Raw genomic sequence first — 17,962 nt, 5'->3', positions numbered from 1 at the left:
TAAACAACAATAAAATTAGATTACCGTTTTTTCTACTGACAACAGAAAATTTGACCACAAATATATAAATATAGCTTTTAAGATGTAGCCTCAAACCATAATGTTATACACATTCACTCCAGTTTACATATTTTTCATAAGTAAGAGTTCTTAAAAATACTCTAGTTGGATATAACTGTATTTTACAAAATTAAAATTACAGTGAGGAAAACAAATTCAAGATATTGACAATTTGTTTGCATTCTAAGCTTTGTAGAAAGGATAAAGCAACTTTAAAATAACTTCTGATAATAGAAATTTGTAAAATTGAATTAACCTATCAGCCTAACATATGAAATACACAACTAAATCAGTCTTAAAATGCAGAAAATTTAGCCACCTAATCCAAGATTGCATCTCTTATCATCTGGGAAATCTGATATACCAATTCAAAATTACTATTTGAATTACCATCAGAATTCCTGAAACCCTATTTGTAGTGAAGATTCCAACTGCATCTGGTTTTATGTCACTTGAAGACAAATTCCTCTGCTCTAAGACAAGTTTAGCCTCTTCTTGAGTTTGCCTCTAAATTTACAGTCAAGAAAACTGAGAATGAGAGCTTTTAGCTCTGCTTGCTCACACCTCTTTTTTGCCCTTTGCCACTCCTCACCCCCAGACAACCAAAAATAAACACTCACACTAGCAATATATGAACTGACCAATCTTATGCTCCCGTGGATTTAAGACAACCAGAAAAAACAAAGATGGAAAGAATCACTGCTTTGCAAACAAGGCCTTAATTAGGTACGTAAATAAAAATCCTTTTACTGCTGGAGCCCTAGGTCCTTCTGAAGAAACGTTTCCCAACTACATCTCACACTTACACAATACAAACGTCAACACACAGCCTCTACCAAAGAGAGGCCGGAACATATACCTAACACTGGAAATCCTCTCAGGTCCGACACTCATATTTATCTAATAGGAGTATCACCACCCAAAAGCCTATGTCTTAAAAATTATGTTTTAATAATCTAATAAGAAATTCCTCTTCCATTCTGTCCCGGAAGACGAAAAGACTAGAAGAAAACAGTTAAAAGAAAAGCCACCACTGATGTTTCCATAACCATTCCATCAGTCTCTCCAGGTCAAGCTTTAATTGGTGAACAGTAATCTAAAATATTTATTAACTCATCTGGAAACATATCACTTCTCACAGTGCTTTTCTGAATGCAAGTCAAGCATTCATTTATGCTATTTTGTACTTTTGCCTCTTTATGTTTTCTAGTTCAAAGATTTATAAACTGGGTGAAACCCACAGTTCACTGCAACAATAACAATTCACAGAGAGGTTGGAATAGAATATATGAAGGGTTGAAACTTTTGAAATCTGAAACATTCAAACAACGAATCTCACTAAAGAACATTTCAACTAGGAAGGAGAAAAGCACAATGTTTGAGGCTGCAGCTCAGTGTCTTTCTGTCTTTATCCCTTAGATGAACCATGAAAATAGGCACTAGCCTGTGAGGACAGAACCTACAAACACCGAGTCTTATGATAATTTGGCAGCCAACTGAAGAAGAAACTTAATATTCTCTGCCTCTCCACTCCCATTTCCTTCTTGTTTGTTCTTCAGATGAAGTTATGGTTTTTGATACAGGAGATTTTCATGTTTTCTTAGCCTCATGATAGGAACAAGTGGTTGCAGGAAATAAAAAATGGCTCTGGTGAGAGAAGACAACCTATCTAAGTGGGTGAAGGGCCAACAACTATGTAAACTCAATGGAAGTTTTGTTGACCTAATTAAGGAGACTCATTGCAGCCAGACTGCAATAAAGTCACTTACACATCCATTATGGCGGGGATAGCTAGAAATACTTGTTATGGACTTAGGGGAGGTGATTGATATTTTAAACACTCTTTGAAAAGTTAAGGGATTTCTTGTTTTTTTCATTCCTCTAATTCATTGGTAAATACTGCTGGTTTCAAAATAAATAAGATTTCAAAGAAGGAATAGGAAAATCTATAATGATTCTATTCCAGGAAAGCTTGTCAGCCACTGTGAAGTCACTAATTTTTAAGCTGAACTCCTCTAGTGGTGACTGAGAGAAAAGACACAAATGCCTTATGGAACATGTAAGTAGCACGATAAATTGATTCACAAACTTAATAATAACCCAGAACTTTCTGATATCGTTTGCATCCGAACAGACATGTAGCATAGATGGTGAAGAAAGTTTGGGTCCATGTTTTCAAACTGTACACTAAAGTAAAACTGATGCCCCAGTCGACTGACTAGAATTTCATGTATTCTTTGGATAATTTATACCGATATCTTCTCACTTCGCTTTCTAACTACCATAACCTTTGCAAAGTATACCAGTGAAGAATGCCTGAAAACAGAGTGATGTGAGTAACTGGGTACCTGTCTGAAATAGGTCTAAAAAAATCCGTTTCTAAGCCATAAGATAAGCTTGTTTTTTTTTTTAGGAGAGAAATAATTTCTAAGTATTTTCCAAATTGATGGTTCAGCAGATTACACAGTTATCTAAAACATTTTCTTACTTTGGATTTACTTTAGTTATGCAAAAATCTGATCAAGTACATATTACTGAATACAAACATGACATCAAGCTATGAAATATAAATATTCAGAAATAGTATCATTTCACATGCCCTTAAAAAGCAAACCACGCATCATTCACACAAAGCCATCCAAGGGGGCAGTCTCCAATACATACTCTGTTTCAATATTGCCTGGTTCTTCTTTTGTAGGAGATGATTTGCCAGTAAAACGATGACAAAATGAAAACATCTTACCCCTATTTCATTTCTTCATATATAAGAAAATTAACTCATCATTTCATAATTACTCCTACCAATATGTATTGGTCTATTCTATAAATCAAAGCAATTTAACATACTTAAAGCTTCTTTTTTTTTTAAGTTACTTTAAATGATTGTCTTATTTGGACTTCACAGTGATGAGAATGACTGTTACAGGTTTCCACCTCTGGTCCCCTGATGCTGCCCTCAGGGGCCGCCCTGCACGCTGACACTGGCATGGGGCCTACCGGTCCAGGGCCCTGCAGTGGTCTGTGTGTCTGTGCACACACCCAGTCCAGTCTACACTGCAGCAGCTGCCACGCTCACACCTGAAGCCAAATTCCAAAGGAGAGAAAAAAAGGACTGCTGGCTTTTATTTTATCTGCTCTATAGAATCTTCCTAAACGCTAGAATGACTTTCCTATACATAACTGAAGTTTCTTTTTGATTGCCTATCGAAATGGGCAGAAAAGAGCTTCCCAGGTTAAGGAACCTTTTTCAGAGATTTTTTTTTTGCTAGGTCAGCAAAGTTTCTACTTTTGACAGGGACCATTTTCCATAAATGAAGGTACTTACTCAAAAAGGAAAATACAGACTACTTACATGTAAGAACAATCACTGAGGCTGTAAAAGTTATCTCCTACCAGAAACAACTGATTTTATATTGTATCCATTACCAGAAATTTCATATCATTATCAGTTTCAAAAGGCTTCCCTCACACATACTGGAATATTGCACCAAACTATTTTATGGCATTTGGAAGTTTTTTTGTTGTTTTTAAGAACTATGATAAAAGATCATCATGGTGATTGAAAAATGATGGTTAAGGGTTTTGTTTATGGATGGAATTCTAATGTAGATAATTCATCAAACTTCTAGTGAAACTTATGTTCTAAGTTCATCAAGGTCCTAAGGCTTAGTAAGGAATAAATAAGCAAAAATATCATCTGTGAAGAAGGAATATTTCAATAGGCTAAAGTAGAAATAAATACAACGCAATATGTAACATATCCTTCTATGAAGTTTTAAAAATACGTATAGTACCTAAATAAACGTGCACGACAGCTAATGATACATGCAAATAGCTTTACCTATATGTTTAGACTTAGGTATATATGGATTAAAGTAGGCATTACTATTTACATAAAATTTACATAAATATTCATATGTATTAATTACACAAAAATCATTGTAACAGTACTATGTTTCAAGTATATACTTAATCTTTAAGAAAGTAAATGAATTTCATGTTATCTTCCAAGTAAGGTAGTATATTTGTAAACAATAAGTATTTTTTTACTTCTTTATATTTCAATGGTCAAAGCCACAAGAACATTAGGCACACAAATTATTTTATTGCTATTTAGAGACAATCCAGTCTAATGTTGCCTTGAAACAAATTTGGTTATATTTAGTAACAAAGGGAAAGTAAAATAAAGGAAATAATCCAAATTTTCATGGCTCATAGAGCAAAATAATTGCAAATTGATACTGTGCTGTGGAGAACGATCAACAAGAAGAAAAAACATACTCAAAGCTTAAATATGTCATGCACACACACACATGTATACTATGCATATATATGCATCTATGTGAAATAAAACCAGTCTGTGTAATGTTATAATAACCTGGTAACATGCAGTCCCTAAGTAAGGGTGAATACTGGTTCATAAGTCAAATTACCTAAACAAGAAATAAGACAGTGGTTTCGTGGATTTGACAACTGAAATCATAACCACCTAGTAACACAGTGTATACTGATGAAGAAACAAGGTGCAAAGTAAACAGTGAGAAGGCAGACACTCACCTTCGGTGCCATTGGGAGTCATGGAATTACTATTTATATGAGAGTTATCGAGTTTGGGGGATTCACTACTACCACTCAGACGGCTATGCGGGCTGGTTAGATCCTGCATTTCCATAGACCTAAAGACAAGAAGCCTTCCGTTTGACAGATGTACCAAATTCATAACCCCACTATTTAATGTGCTAACGACTTGACACCTTCTTTGAAACACATTCGCACAAAAGTCCCATTGTATCTATCTTCTTCGACTCAAAATAATTCGTCTTACATTTTCACTTCAGCCATCCTTTCATAACATAACGTGTGCTATTACAAGATGTCACTGGCCTTACCTATTCAGCCATTCATATAGAGTTTTTTTTTAATCTCTTTTTCTCTCCTCCGATAGCTCATCAAGTCCCAAGATCTAATGAGACAATTCCATCTATTTTTATTATCAAAGAAAACAGACCGTCATGCTTTTCTTTTTAGGTGGGAAAAAACCCCCAAGGCATTATTTTTCTAAAAGACGAAAGTGTAAAATTGAAAAAAAAAAAAATCACTTTTCTATGGAATCTCTTTCATCTAATAAATTAGCACTAGGTACTCCCTTATAATTTACTGCCCAATTGTAATTTAATGGGTCTCCAAACCAAATACAACACTTGAAGCCTATAGTCCAGTGACAGGGAATGAGATGTCCCTGATGCATGTGTTTACTCTGGTAAACTGCTTAATTGTTCCTCTGTCTCCCTTGAAACAAATGCAGCATTAAAACATCCTGATGTCGGCTCACTTGTTTGCTTTGGGAATTACATACAGCCTGCCCAAGTGAGGAGGGATCAGGCCAGCAACCGGTGAGTCCCCAGGAACACGAGCAGTCAGAATACCTCAGCTGTCACCCACTCAGGGAAATAAGAACAATGCCACTGCCCTGCTCAAATTGGGCATTTTTTACAACACGAAACCAGCGAAATCCCCCCCGAAAGTTCTTCGACTCAGCAGTTGCGTATGCCCTACAGGGTACACAAGCCACTATTCATGTTCACAGTTTCAGAGCCATTCACTTATATTGCACCTTTTCTTAATGAAGACAGGCGAGCATTTGTTTAAAGTGACTAAAAACACACCTAGATACCGTTCTGTTTTCTGACAGCCAAGTGTTTGAAAGTCTAAGGCCCATTCACTTTATTTTAAACTTTGTGTTTTTCTAAAAAAAAAAAAAAAAAAAAAAAAGGAGGGGGGTTAATATGTATGAAGCTAAGACTGTCTGCTCCTCATCCCCACCAGGCCAATAAAAGCTACAGTCATTTTAATTTGGAGGCTGCACTTAAACTGACTGTAAACGTCAGTTTTTAAAACGGCTTAACATGAACCGTTTTACTTCCAAAGTGAATTCTGACTTCCCCAAGTCTTCTGGATTCAAATGGGGAATGGCTTAAAATCCAGTGTTTCTCCCCTCATTCTCATGACACATTCACAGTTTTCCTAACCCCAGAAACTAGAACCCCTAATCATTTGCAAACCCAGGATCCTCTTCCCTTTCTACATATTGAACAATTTTTTTTACAAGCACACACACACACACACACACACACACACAAATGGTTAAGTAATTTCCAACCAAGGCTATTAATAGAAATAATTAAGAAATACTAGACAAAAATAGATGGGGGGGGGGGGTCACAGAAAGGTAATCTCCCCAAATGTCAAATATCAACGATATCCTTACCTGCAACTTGAGGAAACAGCAACATCTGAACTGGTTTGAGATGTTTGCACCTGTGATCAGGGGTAAAAAATTAGAAGCTGTTGTTACTCTGCTTCAGTGTCAGTTCTTAATTATACAGACCACGTGGCTCAGGACTACAATGTTCTCTTTTAACCAAAAGAGAAAAAGGAGGATACTGCAGCGGTGAAAGGCATATTGTCTTTAAGTTGAGGTCTCCACTGTTGTTTCCTCCTCCAGGTCTGCCCTCCTCCTCCCCTTGTTAGGGGGGAAGGCAGCCAAATGACGGGATAGTGATTCATCACTGGCCTATGACAGCTGCAAACGGGATTACCCCTCCCCCAATCAACATGCAAAGCAGCCTTATCCAGGCAGCTTGGACAAGGTGCTTGGGGGAAAAAAAATAGCTATTAGCAAAATGAGTGTGTTTCACAGCAGCAGTTCAAGCATTAACCCCTCCAGCATCCTCAGAAGATCTTTCAGCTCCTGCTCTCAGCAGCTGAAATCGAGTTCCCGCCCACGCCTTTGCCTCCGGACACTTCTTATCCTTATCGTGATGGTTTTCTCCTATATTTCCTATTTGTCATTGAACATTCACCAAAACGGCTTCTGGGCCACTTTCAGGCAGTGCCGGACTCAACGAGAAATGGCAAAGGCAAGTTCTCCTCCCCAAAGTCCCATCGTGGAGCAATGTGCTCATGGACCCAAGCAAATTGAAAATTCAGTGGATGTTTAAATTCAGGGAAATCCATCACTGCCTGGTGAAATAGCAAAAGCAGTTCGCTGTTGGTTTAATTTTCCACCTTTTAAACCAGGAGAGAGAATGGAGAGTTGAATAATCACTTCAGTGTCTCAGCTGGCCAGAGTTCTGGTCTCTTTTGTCTCCAGATGAACCTGTACTTGGCATTTCACTGAACAGCTAACTTAGCTTGCAGGCTTTGCTAGTCACTGCCCTTCGTCCAGAGACAGCAAAACTGCCAGCAGGTGATAAGCTCAGGTGAGGGTGGGCTGCTGGCCCACAAGCTCAGGCTAACGCCTGCCTCGGAGGTAAAGGGCATTCTGCATAACGTTTAAAATGACTCAGAATTCCAAATCTTTGATGTGTATTTTCATTCAACCGGAACAGACATCAATTAGGGTTACAGAACAAAGATGAAAAAACTGAAGCATCTCAAATGGCATTAAAGTTATCCAGCCAAGCATCTTCTGTTGAGTCCTGTTATTTTTTTAATTATGATTTATGAAATTAAAAAGTACTACCTTTTTGGCAAGAATAAAGCATCGTTAAAGTCTAAATATCTTGGTATAATGTTACATGAAATTTCTAGGTATACTTTTCTAAAATATGTGCAGGACGAAAAATAATTTTTTAAAGAGATGCCTGAGTATTCAATAAAAGTTTCATTTTAATGCCTACAGATAGGTCATTTGGTGACAACTGGCTTCTGATATGTTTGTTGAAATTAACGTTCTCACACAAGATTAAATGTTTTCCTTTAGAAACTGCAGCGATATACCTCAAGGATAAATTTCCTTTTTTTCTCTTTTTTTCCACTTTTATACACCTGGAATAAATTATAGGTGAGAACTAACTTAATTTTAAGAACTCTCTTGGCTTAATTATGTGAAAGAGTATGTAAAACATACTTTCTGTTACATATTAAAATACATTCCTATTTTAACCTTGGCTAGATAGTATCATCTTAGAAACCTAATTTTAGTTTCCTTGTATACTTTGAAAGTTTGATTATATTTATATTTGAGGTTTAACCTATCCTATTTAAATGCAAAGTCAATCTGTTAATTTAAAAAAATGAACTTCAAAATAAGAATCATTCTAACACGCTTTCTCACTGAAAAAAATGCATTTTCACAGCAACATACTTTTTTTTAGGCTGGCTGGACTCAGTCTCTACTGTACTTCGTACACTACAATTTTTGAACCCGTATCCATGATCTTCATTTCATTAAGTATACATCAGATATATTCTTTTGTGTCTCAAGGATTATTTAAACCATGTGTTGTGTGTTACTGTTTTTAAAAATGACTCTTTAATCAAAATAACTTTAAAACAACTAATCCTCACTTAGGCTGGTCAGCTGAATCCACATCGTGGTCCAGGAAAAATAAATCTACTCTCAAGAATGCGAATGCAGACAACAATTAGACACAGATGTGAGCAAAATTAGTTACAGTTTACAAAATGCTACACTTCACATGCTTTTAGTTTTTTATGTGTAGTACAAGATTACAGTGCAGTAAGAAAACATACTCTTGTAATGACTTATCTAAAAAGAACACCTATTTCTGATTGGCGTTGATTTTCTCTTATGTTTGCCAATATCTCTGGAAGGTTCTAGGTTTTCAAGGTCTAAAAACACAATGTGCTGCAAAAATAATTAATTAGGCGCCTTTCCATTCAAAGAGAAAAAAAATATTTCATGGTTTTCAGAAAAATGCTGTTAGGCATTCAGTAAGCTCATATTTTCTGCTTTACATCCATAAACCTAGTATGTTTCTTGTCTCCTCCTAATCTGGTATTTTTAATTCAAATGCTCCTAGGAGTGCAAAAATATTTCCCATAACATTATAAATGGTCATCTTAGATTACAATGAAGTCATTTCACTTTAATGCTTTTTAAAACTCTTTGTAGAGAATACCCAGAGTAGCGTACTGACAGAGTTGTGAAAATACAGAGAAAAAAGAGAGCAGAACTTCTTAGAATTTCAATTCAAGAATCCTCAACTAGTAACTTTGACTTCTGATTAGTTAATGAGGTCTTTTAAGTTTGCCTTTTTTCTAATTAAATTTCTAATTCTTCACAGATGTAACTTTTGTTGATGTTCAATTTGTCTCTCTCATTTTGTTAAACCTCACATAGTACTTCGCCAATCCATTGAATAGCCACATTAAATCTGTTAATACCATGCTCTTCAACCCCAGAAATTATTTCCAGAAGGCAAACTTGCTTTGAGAGATCATCAAACAAGACTTAAGGTACACATTTTATCACATTTTCCCCTACCACAGAGCTCAGGATGCAGAGCAAAATTCATGACTTTTGCACTGTTTATTATACTTTGCTAAATTACAAATCAAAAGCATCTGACAGAAGATCGTGTATGAAGCCAAAAAGTTAATAATGTTCTGTGAAAAGTAAACTGTAAATGGAAAGGGATTCTAGATCTCAGCAGCAGAGAGCAAATAAAATGTAGGTACTTGTTTAAATTATGGGTTTTCCATTGGCTTTTTTGCTTGCTAGAAGCAATTTTTATAAAATGACTATAATTTTAAACTTTTTTTTCAAACTCAAAAGAAATTTTCAAAGTGAAAGTACTGAACTTATCTAAATAAACAGAGTTGGCAGGCGAGCTAGTTTTGCCCAACCACAGATCAACCTGAGTACTCCCAAATTTGAAAGACAATGGCAATTTTCTAATCAGAGTGTATTTTATAGGAAAAAAAAATGTGCCTTAGGCAGAAGCCTGCTTTTAAATCAGAATATATTCTTGCTAAAATGTTCCTCAATCAACATTTCCAACCATGGTGTCAATGATGTAATAAAAATCTAAATCTAAAATTGAAATGAACTTCCAGGAAGAGGTAGATGTCGTTTCAGTGTTAACACCTACCTCCTTCTTTATCGGACTCCATAAAATGAATTCTTTAATACCCTTACTGATTTTAAATGTAATATACTGTATCACTTTTTAAAGTATCTTATTTAAAGAAAATGACAAAATAGAGTCCCCAGGAAAACAAAAACAAGTACGTGAAGGACACTGATTCTACCTATAGACTTGACGGATTGTTTTCAAAATTAGCATTTATTTAAGATGTTGAATGTAATACTTTCGATAGTTGATTAAATGGAAGGGGTTTTATTCTCACTGCGAGTATTTTTTCCCCCAAGGTATTCTTACAAAATAAATTTTCAAATTTAAGAGGAAATTTTCTTTTGAGAAAATCATTTATTATGTCTACCAAACTCCCAGAGCTGTTGACTTCCCTTTGGCATTCTAAAACTGAACAGTGGCTCAGTTAGGCTGCTCTGTCTGTCACCACGAAGAATTTTCAGGATTGAAAATCCAGGGCTGTTTGCTCACTTAACTGAACACTTTGGGCCTTAGGAGAACTCAAGCAGCGAGAAAGCAAATATCAAATATTTGATAATGCAAAAAAGCATGACTATTCGTGTGTGCATGTCTTCAAATCCCAAACGGTGGGCGAAAAGACTCACACGCCTAAAATAAAACCTACTATGAGAGACACATCAAGAAAACAACCCCCAGCCTATAAAACTACACTATGTGCTTAACTAGCGACTTTTTGTATCCCTTGTCATTTTAAGAAATGAAACATAAAAACACTTGTCTACATTCAGTGACAGCTCTGAATTTACTGAATTCGTGCAAAAGCTGTGCTTCAATGTTTCAAAAACTCCTCCCAAGAAATATAAGCCCATGAGTCATTAGCAATTCATATACTGATTTTGAATGACAAATATTTTAAGTGGTAATTCAAAAGTTTAAGAACCTTGTTCTTAATTTCAAGGTCCATTCAAGTCCTGTTAAGTGTCAATAAGTGAGAAATATATTAATTTGGCAAATGTTTATTATTTCACCTTTTGAAGATGAGCCCTTTACTATAATGTTTGGGAAATCTGTTTATTGAAACGAAAGGATTTCCTTCCTTAAAAAGTGGTTTCAATTTATTTTTGTTATCTGTCGTCCTTTGAAAATGTTAATTCCTTCCTCCTTTTCTCCAATCCAACTAAAATGTATAGGAAAAGTTATCTGTGTGTTGCAATGGATATAGACAGATACCGCTTTAATCAATATCACACAGTAATAGTTGAGGTTTGTGCAGAAAAGAGATAATGAAGTGATCTCCCTACAAGAATATAGCGATGCAATATACTTATTTACATAGAGCACAACAAAAGTCATCTTTAACAATTAATTTCTAATTACCTCTTAATGATTCTAATCGCTCAGCTAATTTGGGGGTTAAAACTTATACTTTTACGATGGAACCCAGTGGCCCATAAAGCACTGGGTACAAAGTGTCATAATCTTCCCCACGCCCTAATGTTTTTCTTTTAAAACAAATCAAAACAATAACTCAAAGCGCTCCTGTTATCTTGGGCTTTGCCCACAGGACAGCTGTTGTCATTCAGAACAGTTTTTCAAACAGTCAGCTTGTACTTACAGCGCTTACATCTGCTGCATCCACCAGTTTCCTGGGCTCCTTCGAATTTTCTGGTTTAGCAAACCTCCATTCCTGACATAGTTTTGCTCCTGGGTAAGGACGCGGGAGGGCTCTTAGGGGCTCTCGGCGGAGCCCGGCGCTTCGGGCAGCGGAGCGCGTCCGCGCGGGGAAGCGGGGCCGCGAGGACCGCCGCCTGGGCGCCGCTGCAGGCTCGGGCTGCCGAGCGACTGAGCGCACACGCTGGCCCCGGCGAGAAAACCGCCACACTGGACGGCAACAGGAAGGCTCAGAGTCGGAAGTGGCACTGGAGAGTTTCTACCTCGCCCCAAACTCGCAGCCATCAGCTCCCACCGTCCTGTTTAGTCACCGCTTTGAGCCCCGCGCTCTTTCCCTCTAAACAGCAGCAGCTGATAGCATCTGAGAAGCCCAGACAAAGAAACTGCACCATCGCATCCCTCGATCTGCTGGCGCAGCCTTGTAGGTCTGCCCGCGGAGCCTCGGGGCTTTTTTTGTTTTTGCAACGCAAACCACAGCTATTCTCTTGTCCTATCCTTATTGGTTTAAATGCAACAATTGAGAGGAGCCCTGCTCTCTCTGACTCAACCTTGCTGCTCCGAAAAAATTTATTATGTAAATGAACGCGCCCCATGCTATCTGAATAAACAGCTGTGTGAGAATCGCTTCTCGGAGACACTGTCAACACACATCTCTTGCTACAGCAGCTACCAATTACGAGCTTTGGGGAGTAGTTACACGTTATCTTTCATACTTTTCCAAAACTTGTTTTCAGGCCCTGAAACTTAGGGAATCGATACTTTTCCAAAAAAAAAAATTTTTTTTTCCCGAATGTAACAACTAACAGGTCTGGGGAAAATGAAAACTAGAATGGCCATTTCCATATTAAGTAAGCAAAGGGAGAGAAAAAGCAAACGTGTAAGCTATTATCAGTTTAACAATGAAAGCCTGAATGTTAATTCTGCAGTAATTTCTAGAATGGCAAGTTTTACAGGAGCAATTTTTTTGCATATGAACCAGATAATATTTCAGTGTTGATATTTTAAAATGATTCTGGGGGAAAAGATTTATTTTACCTAGAACTCTTTCCTTACAGTCTGTTCTTTTAAAAAATTCTAACTAAACTCAATCTATGCATGAAAGTCTACATTGCTCACCTAGGTAGTTGAGCTATTCAGATTACGACTAAATTACAGTTTAAAATATTTACTTACTATCATGTTTTAGGCAAATAAATGACTTCAGTTATTAGATCAATAACTTAACCATTATATTGATTTCAAATATTTAAAGAAGGCATCACTTACATGACTAATTATTATACTGCTTTTTGCCAGCCTTATACCATAGTTCAAATACAAATGTTTATTTTTACTCATCATAACCAATTTTGTACTCTAAAATAGAATCTTTATACCTGTTGGATTTTCCTTAAAACTGTTTCGTCATTAACAGTAATACTACTCTATGGATCTAGTCTTTTTATTAGTAATAATAAGCATCTTCTTCGTTAAGGCTCCTGCCTTGGTATGAAAAAACATTTTAGAAATCACAGTAACTTGTTAAATGATTTTATAATACATTTCAGATCATCAACTCATAAAACAGACAGTCTTACCTTTACTTTACTAATTTGTAAATGAAAGCACCATTCCAAGGCAAACAAAGAAAAAGCTTCTAATGACCAAAATTCAATATGGACTCCCCACCCCCTAACCCCCACCAAGGATGCCAATCTAAATTCCTCAGAAGAGAACACTTTGTCAAACCTAAGAGACCGCTTAAACTGCAAAGTCACCTAGGATTTCATTTTGTATGGTACCGGCAAGGAATCATGGGCTAGCCACCTACCATATTTGGGAAGCAAGGTCAAAAATCAGTTGTTTGCTATTGGATCTGTTCATGCAGCCAAAATAGAATTACGTTACCACCTACAGCACTTTCCCAGACCAGAAGTATCAGTTATTCAGTATACTAGAGTATATATGCAGAAAATAAAATACAGCATGTAATGGAGGTCTCTAGTACCGTGAGATAAAATAATTCAATCTATGATATCAAAGACCCGCACAGTAACTGCTTTTGCTATCATATTTATTTCTAAGCTCCATAAAATATAAAATTTGAGATGCTGTTTGGAGAATTCAACCGTATTTGAAACTTTAAGCTATTGTGGCCATGTTTCCCATAGTTTAAAAATTATTTTAGGTATAAAAAGATAAAATATTATTTTTCTGATCCATGAAAGATTATACTGGCAAATCCAGAAGACACAAACTATATGAAGTCAGCAGGAATATCATGTAACATATCTGACTTTTATGTAATCAAATTTATCACATTACATTAGTTTTTATATTGAAATTCAATTATTTTAATTTATATAACCAAACAAGAACCATTAAAGAAATGATGCATGTCATTATGAAGAAAATGATGAAAAGCATGATGAATGTAATGTGACCACTAATTGATATGATATAGGTCATGCTGCATAGTTATGTAACAAAGAACTTAGTCATTGGCTACAAGAAATATCCATGTATACCACTTATTTATTTTTTTAACTTTCCAAAAGTGTGTATCACTTTTAAATGCTTTCCTTTTCCTAAAGCAAAATTAGATGGCCTAAAAACAATCACATGCGTATCCATAAATTTTGTCTGGTTACTACCTCTGAATATCAAATATTTAATAAATACCATACAACTCACACCAAAATAAGTTATCCTCTGATAAATAGCCAAAATGTAAGCCATTACTAAGAAGACCCAGTAGTGTACTGTTAACTTCCTATTTCTAAATTTTCACAACTATAATTACATGACTTAACCATATACTTTAAGGACCAAGGTGTTCCCTAAATAAAGTCATACCCATTACAACAGAAATTAGGAAAATTTGCTAAAAATCCGCCATTAGTAAAAACAGGTGATAGTAGAAAACATTACTATCTGTTATTTCCTGGAAAAATTTCAACACATAAACATATGAATAGGAGGAAAAAATTTCTAATATGCCTTTTCCACACTAAAAAATAAATTTTATCTGGAAAAGGAAAACGCTTAGAATAGTCAACTGTAACAAAATGTTTGAATACCCTCAAAAAGGATGATATCTTTCATGTATCTCCAAACAAGTTTTATCATACAGAGCAAACTGTTGTCTAGATATGTGCCTGGTTATATAGAAGTCTGCAATTTTGACAGAAGTTGTTAGTGCTGTTCAATGAACAGAGAAGTTTAAATAAAGGCATGATTACAAAAATAAATGTGCCTAATTAAAAAAGAAAAGACATGGGTAGATATAAGGGATCCATTAGAACAATCGAAAAGGTAAGTTGGAACTTTTCTAAAACGACATGAATATACAGTTGATTAATCCAATTAAATATAACAAACACTGAGAAAGCAAAAGCTAAAACACGTCTCCCTTTCCCTTTTTCCATTCCAGGAACGATAATACAGTTCTTGAGTAGTTGTGAAGTTTCCAATAAAAGATAGACTCAGAAGTTTTTTTCTTCTATTTTTGTTTACCTTTAAATCATTTTAGAATTAAGCATGCATGCAATTACCTGGTGTGATGCCTACTATCTCTTACCTCTCTGTTTCTACCATTCTTTTTGAAGATTCTTATTCAAGAATAATGGTACAGTAAATTGCAAAATAGTATTAGCACTTAAAGATCAGTGCTTTTTCTTCAAAAGCGAAATCCTAGTTATTATTTCTTCCACATTCTTAAAATCAGTAATACCTGGAAATATTCAACATTTTGTGATTTAAACTGCTCAAAGTAGAACAGCAAATATTCCAAAATACTGTACTTCCAGTGTCTCTGCTTCCAGATAACTCTTTTTCTCGTGGTCCATGCCATGGCTCTACATTCCTGGCTTTTAATGGAACCTTTGGAACAGTGTCTAGATGGCTGACATTACCATCCTTGCTGGCATGTGGAGTGGTCACTTCCATGACCTACTCTTTCCCAATGGCACGAGACCTGCAATGAGGGCCCTGCTCCCAGTAGCCTTCTGCTGAAACGTAACCAAGTAAAACATCCTCTATTTATTTTAAGAATGATATTAAATCCGCCAAACTGAATGTCTACCAGTATTTTGCTAAATGTTTCCCATTCAAATTCCAAGATGAATAGCTTTTAACAGCAAATTTAAGGAGGCAATTACTAGCTATTCACTGTACCATGGAAAATTATTGTAATAAAAATTAGAGTCTTTATACCAACACAATATGGAAATATAATCTATTTCCTGGCTCCCTAATAAGCACATTGGTTATTACATATGAATAATACCCATTTATTTATGTAGAGTGGGAGACTTGTTATCATATGTAGTAATGACTGCCTATAGGATGTTTTTTAAAAAAATTATTCTTAATAGAAAGCTTGAGCAGCACTTCTTGAAACTAATAATGATAACAAAGGCAGCAGTAGGTTTTTAAGAAGAGGGAATGGGATGATAGAGGTACTTAATCTAAAAAAAAAATAGGACATATTGGGTTTTCTCTTTTAAAATCAACTGATTTCCCAAAATGGCAAAGAGAGTTACTTTTTCTTCCTTCTGCCAAAAATATGTAAATAATTGGTCTTGGGATCATATGCTTAATCTGAGCAATAAGCTATTTTGCTTTCTCAAACTATAAAATGGATTTCTGTTGACATGAAGCAACCTAGAAAACCCAGGTTGTCTCTTCAATTTTTTTTTCTAAGCCATGGGCAAAACCCATCTTGTCAGCACCTCCCAATACCTTTAAGAGGATCTGGAAATTTGCTCTGTGTTTTCCAGGTTTCATGACAGCTGAGTTCACAGTTTTTAAATTCTTCGGAAACGTGACTATCTCACGGAAGAAGGAAGGGAATTAGCGTTTATTGAGTGCTTACTCTGGGCCGGCATTCTATATACATTCTTCATTCATTTTAACACATAATGTAACAGCTTATCTGTATGAATCCTGTTTTATAAAAATATGCTTCCCCCCGCCTCCAACTATTGGTTCTGGAATCTGCCTTCTTTCTCTAGCACCATCAAAGTTACCGCTAAACAGTAGATGGAGCACTCGGACATCACTGTGTCCTGGTTGTATCATCATTTTGGAGCAAGGTGACACCTAATGAAGTTAATAAATCCGGAAAGGTGTGAGATATATGGAAATGATATATTTAATAGAGAATAGACATCATCACTATACAATATCTGATTATTTACGAACACATATTGCAAGTTAATTTGCTGGTTCAAAAATAAAAGTACATACATTAAATGGTCCATAGGGGCAAAAATGTGATGAATCCTTAAACTTGAGTGATCAAATCAGGCGCTATATTTTTTTTCTCATTATTTACCAAAAAATGTGAATTATCTTCCTAAAGCAGGATTATAAATATTCCCAACTTTTTCTTTATATTAAAAAGAGCAGCTGGGCTTCCCTGGTGGCGCAGCGGTTGGGAGTCCGCCTGCCAATGCAGGGGACACGGGTTCGTGCCCCGGTCCGGGAGGATCCCACATGCCGCGGAGCGGCTAGGCCCGTGCGCCACAACTGCTGAGCCTGCGCGTCTGGAGCCTGTGCTCCGCAACAAGAGAGGCCGCGATAAGGAGAGGCCCGCGCACCGCGATGAAGAGTGGCCCCCGCTTGCCACGACTGGAGAGAGCCCTTGCACAGAAACGAAGACCAAACACAGCCATAAATAGATAAATAAATAAAAAAAAAAAAAAAAAAAAAGAGCAGCTAAGGGTCTGAGTTTACAACAAGCAATTGTATGGACAGTTCTATCAATTTCTTCCCTGCGGTAGTCCTTAATTTTATTTATCCAATGTGATATTGCTTGGATCTTAATAGCTATTCCATCATAAGCACTTGATTATTCATCGAGGAAATAATTACATTCAAAATGCACTCCAATTCTCCTTATGTATTTGGAGGTATAGTTTAAGTACTCAGAATCAAGAGGCTCTATTATTGCTACAAAGGATTTGCCAGGAAGGGGACAAATAAAAAAACCAAAATCTAATAACCTATAGAAATTTTTTCTTCCTTCAAACAGCATTAACTTTTCCCCCCTCTAGGCTCCCAAATCGGAAAAAAAGAGTAACCTCTAAAGCTGTTTTAGACAGAAGGTCAGAATTCAAAGGATCGGTAACTTAATCCACAGGGTGCTGCAATCACATTGCTATTGGAAACACAACCAGAAGCACCATTATTCTAGATGTTTTTATTAAGCAATGTCAATAGGTATACAATCTAGAGATTTCTCTACTGTAAAGATTCATACTTGCAGGCGATCAAGTTGCCTTGGGTTTTTGAATTTTACTTTAGAATGCTATAAAGTAAGAAAAAGTAGACTGCATTACATGCTAAGGAAAACAATAGCTTCAGTTTGTTTGAATAGTAAGAGT

At 36.1% G+C, this 17,962-nt stretch overlaps 1 protein-coding gene across 14 annotated transcripts in view; it reads right to left on the bottom strand.

Annotated features, from left to right (window-relative positions):
- The window catches only part of EYA1 (EYA transcriptional coactivator and phosphatase 1), a 324,909-nt gene that overhangs the window by 146,964 nt on the left and 159,983 nt on the right, over window positions 1-17,962 (bottom strand). For 10 of the 14 annotated variants that reach the window (XM_082363451.1, XM_082363452.1, XM_082363442.1 and 7 more), the window contains 2 exons: window positions 6,329-6,378; window positions 4,618-4,736 (listed from right to left, as the gene is read on the bottom strand). The exons of 1 other annotated variant lie outside the window; for it this stretch is intronic. In XM_082363451.1, the coding sequence (XP_082219577.1) occupies window positions 4,618-4,736; window positions 6,329-6,378 (169 nt within the window). Of the gene's footprint in view, window positions 1-4,617; window positions 4,737-6,328; window positions 6,379-11,538; window positions 11,849-17,962 lie in introns of those variants that run through there. 3 more of the 14 variants (XM_082363444.1, XM_082363454.1, XM_082363453.1) reach the window with 3 other exon arrangements.

This window comes from Balaenoptera borealis (genome assembly GCF_965194805.1).
Source record: "Balaenoptera borealis genome assembly, chromosome: 17".
In the NCBI taxonomy this organism is placed as follows: domain Eukaryota; kingdom Metazoa; phylum Chordata; class Mammalia; order Artiodactyla; family Balaenopteridae; genus Balaenoptera; species Balaenoptera borealis.
Note: the sequence above shows the minus strand (reverse complement) of the source record. Positions and strands in the feature narration are given on the sequence as shown.